The 12,395-nt window shown below is 40.2% G+C and overlaps 1 protein-coding gene and 2 gene segments (V, D, J or C); 1 reads left to right on the forward strand and 2 right to left on the reverse strand.

Annotated features, from left to right (window-relative positions):
• Positions 1–659: 659 nt before the first annotated feature.
• On the reverse strand, positions 660–1,563 carry LOC128369837 (T cell receptor alpha variable 3-like). The segment is given in 3 exon segments: positions 660–693; positions 1,089–1,386; positions 1,509–1,563. Coding segments are annotated over 3 exon segments (387 nt in total).
• A 2,143-nt stretch (positions 1,564–3,706) lies between these two features.
• Positions 3,707–4,225, forward strand: LOC128369838 (immunoglobulin kappa variable 4-1-like). The segment is given in 2 exon segments: positions 3,707–3,795; positions 3,903–4,225. Coding segments are annotated over 2 exon segments (375 nt in total).
• A 1,009-nt stretch (positions 4,226–5,234) lies between these two features.
• On the reverse strand, positions 5,235–10,048 carry LOC128369839 (immunoglobulin lambda-1 light chain-like). Its single transcript, XM_053330911.1, has 4 exons — positions 10,003–10,048; positions 9,571–9,912; positions 6,430–6,462; positions 5,235–5,557 (listed from the first exon to the last, which is right to left on the reverse strand). The coding sequence occupies exons 1-4, from the start codon at positions 10,046–10,048 to the stop codon at positions 5,235–5,237; spliced, it is 744 nt and encodes a 247-aa protein (XP_053186886.1).
• Between the last annotated feature and the right edge of the window lie 2,347 nt (positions 10,049–12,395).

Genomic DNA, 12,395 nt, shown 5'->3' on the forward strand with positions numbered 1-12,395 from the left:
TTGTGTTTGAAGCATCATCCAGCTGGTTTGTCATTGATGTGGATTTGCTGCTCATGTGAATCCTCCCACAGTGTTTCATTAGCAGCTGTAACCACAGTGACTCTGATAAAACAGGAATTAGCAGAATCCATCTGATATGAAGCTGTGGTTTGAATACCACTTCCCTCTTCTTTGAAGAGTAGTCACATATCTGTGTTCAGGTTTTTGTACAGCCTCTTCTACACTTTCTATCACTGTGTTTCTAGAGCACAGTAGTAGAGAGCTGTGTCTGCCAGGGTTAGTCTCTGTATGGTCAGCTCAGTTGATGTTGGCGATGTTTTGGATCCATATCTATTTTGATTCTTATCAGGAATATATTCAGTTGTTCTTTGTTTTGCTCCTTTCCAGAGTATAAACTCAGGTGCCTGAAGGTCAGAATGATGTTTGTACCAGTAAAGGCTAGGAGCAGGATGATCCGTCTCATATGTACATGTGAGTGTGACAGATTGTCCTTCTCTTCCACTGACTTCATGTTGTTGAGGATAGATTTTGTCTCCAGCTATTAGTCCTGGAAAAAGTAGAGAAAATGAAGCCATTAGACTAACATTGTTGATGAGGCTGAGAGGAGAAGACAGTGGAAAATGTCAACTGTACAGTGTTACTCTGTGGACACAAACTGATCAAAACACACATTTATGCTCTGAACTCTGGATACTAGAAATAAAAAGCTGGAAAAGTCAGTCAGTACAATTGACATGTATTTGTACAAGATGATAAAAACATGAAGTGTTTTCTATGTTACCAAAGAAAAGAGCAGCAAGAATAATCCACAGCCAATGTTCCATCTCTACAACAAGGTTTAAATCAACAGGAGAAACTATGTGATGTTCAACATTCAGTGTGAGAATTGTTCTCTTCACAGCAGCAGTTATTATTGACAGAATGGTTGAACACAGTGCAGAAGTAGTGCACCGCCTACTTGATAATGTGGCCCTCTAGTGGAGGTAAAAAGTTCAGTACAACAGTGTGGAAAAAAGGCTTCTAGCAGCTTGTCAGTGTGTCAGCTTGTGTTTTTGTACAGAGACTGTGGGTTTCCTGTCACTGTGGGCCTCACAGCACAGTAGTACACAGCAGAGTCTGTCACTGCAGCAGAGGAGATCTGAAGATTCATTTGGGTTTTATCTTCACTCACATTAAAAGAGAGTCGAAGTGCTGAATCTGATAGTTGAATCCCTGTTCCTAAATGAGAGATGAGGAACTCTGGTGGTTTTCCTGGATATTGTCGATACCAGAAGAAATAATCATTGCCAGTTGCAGCTTGATAGTATTTGTAGGACAGAGTAACAGAGCTGCCTTCTAAACTGTACTCTTCATTGTTGACTGGAGTGAGTTCTTCACAGCTGACACCTAAAGGAAGAGATAACTCTGTTATAACATGTTGTCAAAGACTCATAAAAGGAATATGTACAACTTCATGCTCAGTTTTGAAGCAAACATCAATAGAAGTAAATATGAAGTGTGTCTCCTACCTGTTAGTGTGATCAGAAACACAGTTGAAAACAGACTTAATTGCATTGACACCATCTTGAAGACGACAAGAAACTGTGTGTGTTGTTTAGTATGAAACACCACAGTGAAAGTTTGTGTCTTTCTGTACTTCAGGGACAGTTTTGCTCCTCCCTTAATCTCCTCCTCCCTTCATTTAAATGAAAATAAGACAGAAGCTCTTACAGTTGCTCCAAGGTTGAGATGGAGATGAATAGTTATGCTTTTATTTATTCTCCTTTAGATTACTGTAATTTTCTTTTTTACCTGTTTAAATCAAACTTCTCTTAAACGTCTCAAGAAGGTCCAAAATGCAGCTGCTCCGTTTATAAACAGAAATAACAACAAAGCCCATATCATGACATTGTTTCCTCTCTGCACTGGTTTCCAATTAGATGTTTTATTCATTTTAAATACTGCTGCTAACCTACAGAGCCTTGCATGGTCCAATGCCCCAGTATATCACTGACCTTCACCCTTATACACCCAAACAGGCAGTTATAAACTGCTGGCTGTCCCTCAAACCAGCCACAAAACTTGGGATGACTGTTCTTTTCAAGCTGTTGCTCTGAAGCTATAGAATACTATCTCCTGATCTCTGGACTCTTGTGACTCCTTTATGAAGAGGCAGAAAATGTTTTCATCAGACTGTCTGAATTGTGGCTGCACTTTATTTACTGCTTTCTCTTTTTTCTTGTTTCCTCATCAGTGTTGTTGAGTATTTGTCCTTTTTATTGATAGAAAACCTCTGCAGTTTAACAGTGTGTGACTCCCTCTAGTGGATGTTGTGGAGTATTCTGTTGTCTTTGCTCCAAAGGTTTTTGTACAGAGTTTTGGTGTTTCCTGTCACTGTGGGCTTCACAGCAAAGTAGTATACAGCAGAGTCTGTCACTGCAGCAGAGGAGATCTGCAGCTGGATTTGTTTTTGCACTTTGTCCACTTTAATCTTCAGTCCAGGTTTTGGAGTTGCTACATCCCCAGAACCAAAGTGAGAGATGAGGATCTCTGGTGGTTTTCCTGGATATTGTCGATACCAGAAGAAATAATCACTGATTGAAAGTTTTGGGTATTTATAGGACACAGTAGCATTGCTGCCCTCCAAACTGTGCTCTTCATTCTTGACTGCAGTGAGATCTTCACAGCTGACACCTGCATGAGAATATTTAAATCCAGCAGTTAGTGAACAAATGGACATTTTCTTGGGCTTCTTGTTCTGTGCTTCAGTAACTATGGAGATGCTTTAATGAGATGATCAGATATGAATGTTGTTGCCATTGAATTTAAGTCCAAGAGATGAAATGAAAATGTGACTCACCAGTGAATATACAGAGGAGCAGAGCTGCCACTAAAAGCAACATGTTGAAAGATAAACAGCTCAGTAATCCTCACAGTCAACTTTCTGAAGTCTGCTTACTTTCTGATGGGGACAGCTGGGCTTCTCCCATCTGTAAAGGAAGCCCCTCCTCCCTTAATGACATCGCTGTGACAGCAGTCAGTGATGCCAGTGTGTGACTCCCTCTAGTGGATGTTCTTGCTCTGTTGCTCTTTCTCAGATTGGATCAAACTGGTCTTCGCTGTTTCACTTCCCTCTCTGAGCTCAGTAACCATGGAAACAGACAGGCATCACTGATGAACCATGGCAACAGACAGGTTTCAGTACTAAAGATAAAAAGTTTATACTTTAGTTTCAGTAACACACTTAAACATCAGGGTTAAACCATTTTTTATGTATTACAGAAAACATTAAACACTTAATTTTTCTCCTCATTTGCACATTTATCAAACCATCCACTGAACCATCAAAACAGACAGAATGCTCTACAGACCAATAGTTTAAGTGACTTTTTGTGTTTAAATTACCTCAATAGATATGAAGGTATTCATTGTCTATAATTAGATTATAAATTAAATCAGACAGAAGATGTACTGAAAGAAAATGTGTCTGCTGTCATCAAACCAAATCTACATAAAATGATCTGTGACACATTATGAATCCATACTGTGATAAGTTGATTGATCCATTGATTAAACAGCATCATCAGAGTAATCCAAGTCCCTGTTGGAGTCAGTCAGAGCATTTCCATAGAGAGCCACTTTGCATCAGCAGCACCATGCTCCAGTGCTCTGGGAGAGTTTATAGTCCTGAGAGTTGAACACTGGATGACTGACAGCTGTCCTTCATGACAACAGAAGCCACAGAAATCCTCCTCATCAAAAACATGACTTTGATCTCCGTCCTCATCTGGACTCTCCTCTGCTGCTGCTTCACAGGTAAAGTCCAGAGAATCAAACTCCTCTCCTCTATGAACATCCGTCCCTCTGAAATGAAGCCCACAAAACCATGATGCTGCTTTATGTTTTTGTCTCTGTATCCTTAGAGTCCAGAGGCCAGATGACAGCGACTCAGCCTGCAGCAGTGAGATCAACTCTGAGAGGATCTGCAACCATCAGATGTAAGACCAGTCAGACCGTTATCAATTCTGACTCTGTGGAGTGGTATCAACAGAAACATGGAGGTTCTCCTAAACTGCTCATTTACTGGTCAAAGCGTAGAGCCTCAGGGATTCCAGATCGTTTTTCAGGCAGCGGATCAAACATGGACTTCACTCTGACCATCAGTGGAGTTCAGGCTGAAGATGCAGCAGTTTATTACTGTGTAGGCCGACAGTATATCAACAGTCACTTTGTGTTCACACAGTGAAAAAGCGTCGTACAAAAACCTCCCTCAGTCACACTGAACAGAAACTGAAGTGACTACTGCAGCTGGAAGCTACTGCAGAGACTGATACAGTTCACTGAACACGCACACACACACACACACACACTCCGTGACTTACAATAAACTGTCTTGTATCTCCACTACACCAACATCTCACTCATCTGTAACGTTACACAACCATAAAATCATCTTGTATGCTGATGATGTTCTTTTATACATTACACCAACATCATCGTCCCCTCTTCACTTCATGTGTTCAGTCATTGAATCAAGATGACTCTCCACTGTCAGCTGACTGAAATGAAACAGTCAAACTCAACTTTATCACTTTGCACACAGAAATAAAAGATAGTTTTCAGAGATTGATATCATTTGTTTTTTAAATCCAGGACCGAACAGCAGAACTGCCTATATTAACACTGTGATAATAGTATGTAATAATACGGAGACGTGAGTTGATAAATGAGTCTTATTATAATTTCAGCATTATTGCAATCAATAAAAATTACATTTTAAAAATGTGATGGTTCTAGAGACACAGAGCACTGTGACATTAAATATGTGGTTAAAATTTACACCACTATCATATCCAACCACTTAATGTTAAAAAACAAAAACATTGTTTTATTGTCTTTATTTTATAAATGTTGTTAGATTGATTCTAACATTTGGCATCACTTGTGGACACAGATTAAACCCTTACAACATGTCTCCTTATCAAAAGCAGACTTCACTGAGAAGATAGTTAGATAATTGTTTCCATGGTCATAAAAGAAAAGAAATATGTGAAACACATTGCAAAGAAATTACGCCACAGTCACCTTTATAAAATAATGACGATGGGAACTGCTGATTTAATGAAATGTTTATTCTTTTAAAATGTTGAAACCATCAACAACAGAACAAGTAAGAACATATTAATGATTGAAGCATCAGAGAGAGAGATATCGAGATCAGAGTAAAACCAGTAGCAGAGTCCCAGTGAGTCAGGTCAGGACTGGGAACACTGGTCTCTCCTCAGTGTCTCTGAGAGAGGAGTCTGGGAGCCCTGGGTGGCCTCACAGGTCACAGAGCCCACCTTCCTCCACTGGTCTGCAGTGAGCCTCAGGGTGCTGCTCCAGCTGTAGTGGCCGTCCTCCTGCAGCACCCCAGGGCTCCTGCTCTGCTCCCAGGTGCTGCTGCTGCAGTCCACCTTCCAGGCCAGACTCCAGTCTGAGGGGAAGCCCTTGTTGGCCAGACACGTGAGCGTGGCCTTCCCCTGCTGCAGCTCCTGGCTGGAGGGGGGCAGCACCGTCAGGGTGGGACGGACATCACCTAGAAGACACCAATCACATTAGAGGACAGGGACCACACAGCTGTCAAACACCAGACACTTGGACACCTTTACTGTGTGAGAGTGGATTTTCCCCTTTAAGGAGTTTGTGTCAGATGGTTTTTCTGCTCCACCAGTCACTCACTCACACATTGTTTCACTTCCCTTTCAGAAACCTCTCATGCAGATCAGCACAGAAAGAATCATCGTACAGTTTGACCTGAAATATATCAAACTACACTCCAAATAAGAGAAGCAGATTTCATAACTTTCTTATCACATCATCAACATTTTCGACAAAGCATCACTTAACAAACTGTTCAAATCAATTCAAACTACTCTTTAAACAATATATGTCACAAAATACAGATCAGAGATTTAACATTTTCAAAGACTCATCTGTATCGTCACTCCGCTCAATCATATTTGAAAAAAAATGTAATTTAAAAAAATGAAGACATGTATTATTGAGGTGGAAAACAAAAACACTGACTTGGTAAACATTTCTAAAATACAACTAAATGACACAAAATTACACTACAATTAAAGAATATTGTTCAGAACTGCTCTGGGTGAAAAGTGGCCTGAGATCATTTTTAATGTGATTTGGTGCTATATGAATAAAATTGACTTGAGTTTCATCTTTTCTACATATGAAGTTATTATATTTCAGTATGAAAGTAAAGTATAAAGAAAAGTTTAGTGAAGCTTCTCTGAGTTATCCTCCGTGGTAAAGAAGGACAAATACAAACGTGAAAAATACTAAAAGTGCTGTTAATAAAAATCACATTTTGATCTCCTGAGAACACTCAGAAACTGAATGTTAAACATAATTTTAAGCAATATTGTATTTAATATTTGTGCAGAAACTTACTTCCAACATCCAGTCTGGTTCCTTCACCGAACGCGTACCACAGTGATACAAACTCGTTGAGCCGTCGTACAAAAACCTCTCACTGTCGAGAGACATGGCTCTCTGACTTTGACACAAACACATTTTAAGGTAATTTGAAAACTGACAACAACCCAGTGACACCAGTTCAATGAAAGTCATGTTCTTTAATGGTTTCAAATTCATATTATATATTCATATCATGTTTTATGTTATTTTTGTGGTACTAAATTGAAATATGACAAATAATTTTCTGAAAAAAACACAACTGTCAAACCCATGAATCCCACCCACCTTAAAATAATCACTAATCAACCAACCAATCAATAATCACCCTAACCAATACTGTGATAAGTTGATTGGTCCATTGATTAAACAGCATCATCAGAGTAATCCAAGTCCCTGTTGGAGTCAGTGAGAGCATTTCCATAGAGAGCCACTTTGCATCAGCAGCACCATGCTCCAGTGCTCTGGGAGAGTTTATAGTCCTGAGAGTTGAACACTGGATGACTGACAGCTGTCCTTCATGACAACAGAAGCCACAGAAATCCTCCTCATCAAAAACATGACTTTGATCTCCGTCCTCATCTGGACTCTCCTCTGCTGCTGCTTCACAGGTAAAGTCCAGAGAATCAAACTCCTCTCCTCTATGAACATCCGTCCCTCTGAAATGAAGCCCACAAAACCATGATGCTGCTTTATGTTTTTGTCTCTGTATCCTCAGAGTCCAGAGGACAGTTCATAGCGACTCAGCCTGCAGCAGTGAGATCAACTCTGAGAGCAACTGTAACCATCAGATGTAAGACCAGTCAGACCGTTATCAATTCTGACTCTGTGGAGTGGTATCAACAGAAACATGGAGGTTCTCCTAAACTGCTCATTTACTACTCAAACCGTAGAGCCTCAGGGATTCCAGGTCGTTTTACAGGCAGTGGATCAAACATGGACTTCACTCTGACCATCAGAGGAGTTCAGGCTGAAGATGCAGCAGTTTATTACTGTGTAGGCCGACAGTATATCAACAGTCACTTTGTGTTCACACAGTGAAAAAGCATCGTACAACAACCTCCCTCAGTCACACTGAACAGAAACTGAAGTGGCTACTGCAGCTGGAAGCTACTGCAGAGACTGATACAGTTCACTGAACACACACACACACACATACACACACACACACACATGCATGCACGCACGCACACACACACACACACACACTCTGTGACTTACAATAAACTGTCTTGTATCTCCACTACACCAACATCTCACTCATCTGTAATGTTACACAACCATAAAATCATCTTGTATGCTGATGATGTTCTATTATACATTACACCAACATCATCGTCCCCTCTTCACTTCATGTGTTCAGTCATTGAATCAAGATGACTCTCCACTGTCAGCTAACTGAAATGAAACAGTCAAACTCAACTGTTTATAGTAACACTGTGATATATATACATTCCCAATTTCTTGGAATTCTGCAGTTATTAAACCAACCTTTAAATCAGGAGACCCTGCAATAATAAGCAACTACAGACCAATAAGCACTCTCCTTGTAGTTTCCAATATGCTGAAAAATTGGTGGCTGAGCAGCTCATTACACATTTGAACAACAGTCCATTTACCTTAAATCCAATGCAGTTTGGCTTCAGAAAAAAAAAACATTCCTTTCAGGTTGTATTATTAGCTTGGGAGCAGGTTGTCAGACAGTAAAGTGTGACATGATCATGGTGTTCATGGATGTCTCCACTGTTTCAGAGGACTTTACTTTCCAGATGAACTGAACGTTTGAAAGCTTTAATTTTAGCCTTTGACATATTTGATCTGTATGTTATTTAAAAGAGAAATTAGAATCTATCCAAATATGAAGATACTTAAACTAACAGACTGAACAGTTTGTCCTGATGTGAGTATGTGTGTATTTGAGATGCTACATGATCTCTTTGAAAAGTACATTAGAAATGGTGTCTTGTGTTTGAAGCATCATCCAGCTGGTTTGTCATTGATGTGGATTTGCTGCTCATGTGAATCCTCCCACAGTGTTTCATTAGCAGCTGTAACCACAGTGACTCTGATAAAACAGGAATTAGCAGAATCCATCTGATATGAAGCTGTGGTTTGAATACCACTTCCCTCCTCTTTGAAGAGTAGTCACATATCTGTGTTCAGGTTTTTGTACAGCCTCTTCTACACTTTCTATCACTGTGTTTCTAGAGCACAGTAGTAGAGAGCTGTGTCTGCCAGGGTTAGTCTCTGTATGGTCAGCTCAGTTGATGTTGGCGATGTTTTCGATCCATATCTATCTTTATTCTCATCAGGAATATATTCAGCTGTGCTCTCCTTTGCTCCTTTATATAGTATGAACTCAGGTGCCTGAAGGTCAGAATCATGTTTGTACCAGTAAAGCCAAGGATGAGTATAGGTAGTCTCATATGTACATGTGAGAGTGACAGATTCTCCTTCTCTGCCACTGACTTCATGTTGTTGAGGATAGATTTTGTCTCCAGCTATTAGTCCTGAAAAAAGTAGAGAAAATGAAGCCATTAGACTAACATTGTTGATGAGGCTGAGAGGAGAAGACAGTGGAAAATGTCAACTGTACAGTGTTACTCTGTGGACACAAACTGATCAACTGTTCATTTGACTGATTTCTATAGAAATCATCTTCCAAGGTGTTACCTAGTGAAGGAAACATGTTGTATTAAAGTTGTGTTCCAGAGTGAAATATCCATCATTTGTAAAATATCACACAATGACAAAAACATACCAACCTACAAGAGTTGAAAAGAGTGAAATGACAGCGAGTGTTTCCATGTTTCCAGAAGTGAAATGCTGTAACTGAATGTTCAGTGTGAATAAGTGTTGAGTGGTTTTGTGAGTTGTGTTTGGTCTGATGTTCACAGCTGGAATCAAACAGCTCTCTGCCATGCAGCCACCTCTGCAGTCAGTAGGAGGAGACTCATATGTCAAATTACATTCATTTCTAAAAGTCTTCATCACAGCTGTGTCTCATGAGGGAAAAGAATCTAGACTGTTTGATAGCAAACCTCTGAAGTTTAACAGTGTGTGACTCCCTCTAGTGGATGTTGTGGAGTATTCTGTTGTCTTTGCTCCAAAGGTTTTTGTACAGAGTTTTGGTGTTTCCTGTCACTGTGGGCTGCAGAGCACAGTAGTACACAGCAGAGTCTGACACTGCAGCAGAGGAGATCTTCAGAGGAACTGATCTTGAGGTTGAATCCAACGTGGATGAAAATCTTTTCCTAAACCCGTCCTCTGTTTTCCCCTCACCAAAATTAAAGCGGCTCAGGATGAATTTGGGTCTGTTGTTTCCATCCTGTTTGTACCAGAAGAGGTTATGTTGTGATGAACTGGTGTTATATTGACATCCAAGTGTTACTGTCTCTCCTTCAGTAGCAGTCACATCTCCTTTTGGCTGCAGCACGTTGTCTTGTTGTGCTCTGCATTCTGTAAAACAGCAACAAACAGTATCAGTGAGCTGTTAAAGAATCATGTCAATGTTGGATTGATATGACAGAAACAGAGCTGTGTTCATACCAAGGCACATAGCAGCCAGCAACACTGAGATGAACAGAGACGTCATATCTGCAGTGTTGAGTAACTCTGAGCTACAGCGAGTATAAAGAAGACTCTGATCTCTGTTTAGTCTTCATCAACACTAAGTTGGTGGATTTAAAGGAGGAGTCTGATCACAGTGACAGAGCTCATTCACAGCCCTGTGTTATTCCTCCTACTGACAACTTTACACTAAACACATGTTTGTGCCTCTCTCCTTTCCTAGCATAGCTTGTCTTGTATGTTTTCATCACTGGAGATTTAATGTTTGAATATAAATGACAGTTTAGTGTCTTTTGGTTCTCTGCAGCTGTCAGAGGTCAAATGTAAAGATGGTGGAGTTGTTTTTATAAATCAGCTGATTGTAAACTTGGTCAAAGCTTCGGCCGTTAAAGTGTAGCCCTGTTGAGTTTATGATGTGTGAGAATATAAATGAACTGTAATGTCAGAGTTGAATGCTTCAGTGTGTATTTATGGTGCAGCTCAACATGTTACTGAGGATAATGAACAATGGACAGAGCTCATTGTGGCCTAATGGCCCACAGGGAACAAAGAGGATGAAGTCAGTCAGTAAGTGTCCATTTATTCTGTTTGATGGTGTCTTGTGGTTACACCAGTATTGGAAGCCACTGGTTTCCTGTCTGTTTCAGGATTGATTTCAAGATTTTCTTGTTTGTTTTTAAGGTATTAAATGGGCTGGTGCCTCCTTACCTAGCACAACTCCAGCATCATCATCATACTCCAGTTGGACAACTGAGGTCCACCAACCACATGCTCTTGGATGTTCTGAGATCCAGACACAAAACCTTGACCTGGATATAGTTCCTTATACAGTTAGTGATAAAACCATCTAGCTCCTGTGATTCTTTGATTGTTTTTGTTCAGACTCAGAAGAAAACTTAATAAGTGATTTATGTAAATATCTAGTTTATTTCTAAAGCAGTAGGAGGCAGACAGAGGTTGCTTGCAGCTGTGGCTCAGGTCGTCCACTAATCAGAAGATCAGCGGTTCGATTCCCAGGTCTTCCAGTCCACATGTTGATGTGTCCTTGGGCAACATGCTTAACCCCAAATTGCTCCCGATAGCTGCACCAATGGTGTGTGGATGTTAATCAGTTGACTAATGTTTAAATGAAAATAGAATTTAGATCAGTTTCAATCAGGCTTTCTTTCTACACATATGACACAAGGTTCTATTCTGGGTCCTTTTCTCACTCATTCCAGGACTGAATGTGTCTGACCACTGTTATGCAGATGATACCCAGATATACATCATCTTCTCCCCAAATGTCCTAAACAGATTAATCCACCAGTAAAAGTGTTCACCAGAAATTAAAGAATGGATGCTTCAAAACTACCTGCAGCTTAATAATAATAAAACAGAGATTCTACTGATTGGTCCACACTGCACAACTGAGCTTTTATTTCTTCTAGACTTGATTATTACAACTCTCTGTACTCCTGTCTTAGTCAGAAGAAACTGTCATGTTTGTCATTTTTCTCACCAGTAAAAAGAATCTAGACTGTTTGATAGCAAACCTCTGAAGTTTAACAGTGTGTGACTCCCTCTAGTGGATGTTGTGGAGTATTCTGTTGTCTTTGCTCCAAAGGTTTTTGTACAGAGTTTTGGTGTTTCCTGTCACTGTGGGCTGCAGAGCACAGTAGTACACGGCAGAGTCAGACAGCTGCAGCTTCTGGATCTTAAGAGGAACTGATCTTGAGGTTGAATCCAACGTAGATGAAAATCTTTCCTTGAACTCATCTACTGTGGTCCCTTGATCCAGTATAATGCGGCTCAGGATGAATTTGGGTCTGTTGTTTCCATCCTGTTTGTACCAGAAGAGGTAATGATTTGTTGAACTGGTGTTATATTGACATCCAAGTGTTACTGTCTCTCCTTCAGTAGCAGTCACATCTCTTTTTGGCTGCAGCACGTTGTCTTGTTGTGCTCTGCATTCTGTAAAACAGCAACAAACAGTATCAGTGAGCTGTTAAAGAATCATGTCAATGTTGGATTGATATGACAGAAACAGAGCTGTGTTCATACCAAGGCACATAGCAGCCAGCAACACTGAGATGAACAGAGACGTCATATCTGCAGTGTTGAGTAACTCTGAGCTACAGCGAGTATAAAGAAGACTCTGATCTCTGTTTAGTCTTCATCAACACTAAGTTGGTGGATTTAAAGGAGGAGTCTGATCACAGTGACAGTTTGTTAAGTGAGTCTGCAGGTCTTGAACTGTTCAATCCTGAGATGTACATGATGAACTCTGGAGGTTTTCCTGGATATTGTCGATACCAGAAGAAATTATCACCACTATCTATAGTTTTGGAGTATTTGTAGGACAGAGTGACAGAGCTGCCTTCTAAACTGTA

The sequence above is a fragment of the Scomber japonicus genome, chromosome 12 (genome assembly GCF_027409825.1).
Source record: "Scomber japonicus isolate fScoJap1 chromosome 12, fScoJap1.pri, whole genome shotgun sequence".
Taxonomy (NCBI): Eukaryota; Metazoa; Chordata; class Actinopteri; order Scombriformes; family Scombridae; genus Scomber; species Scomber japonicus.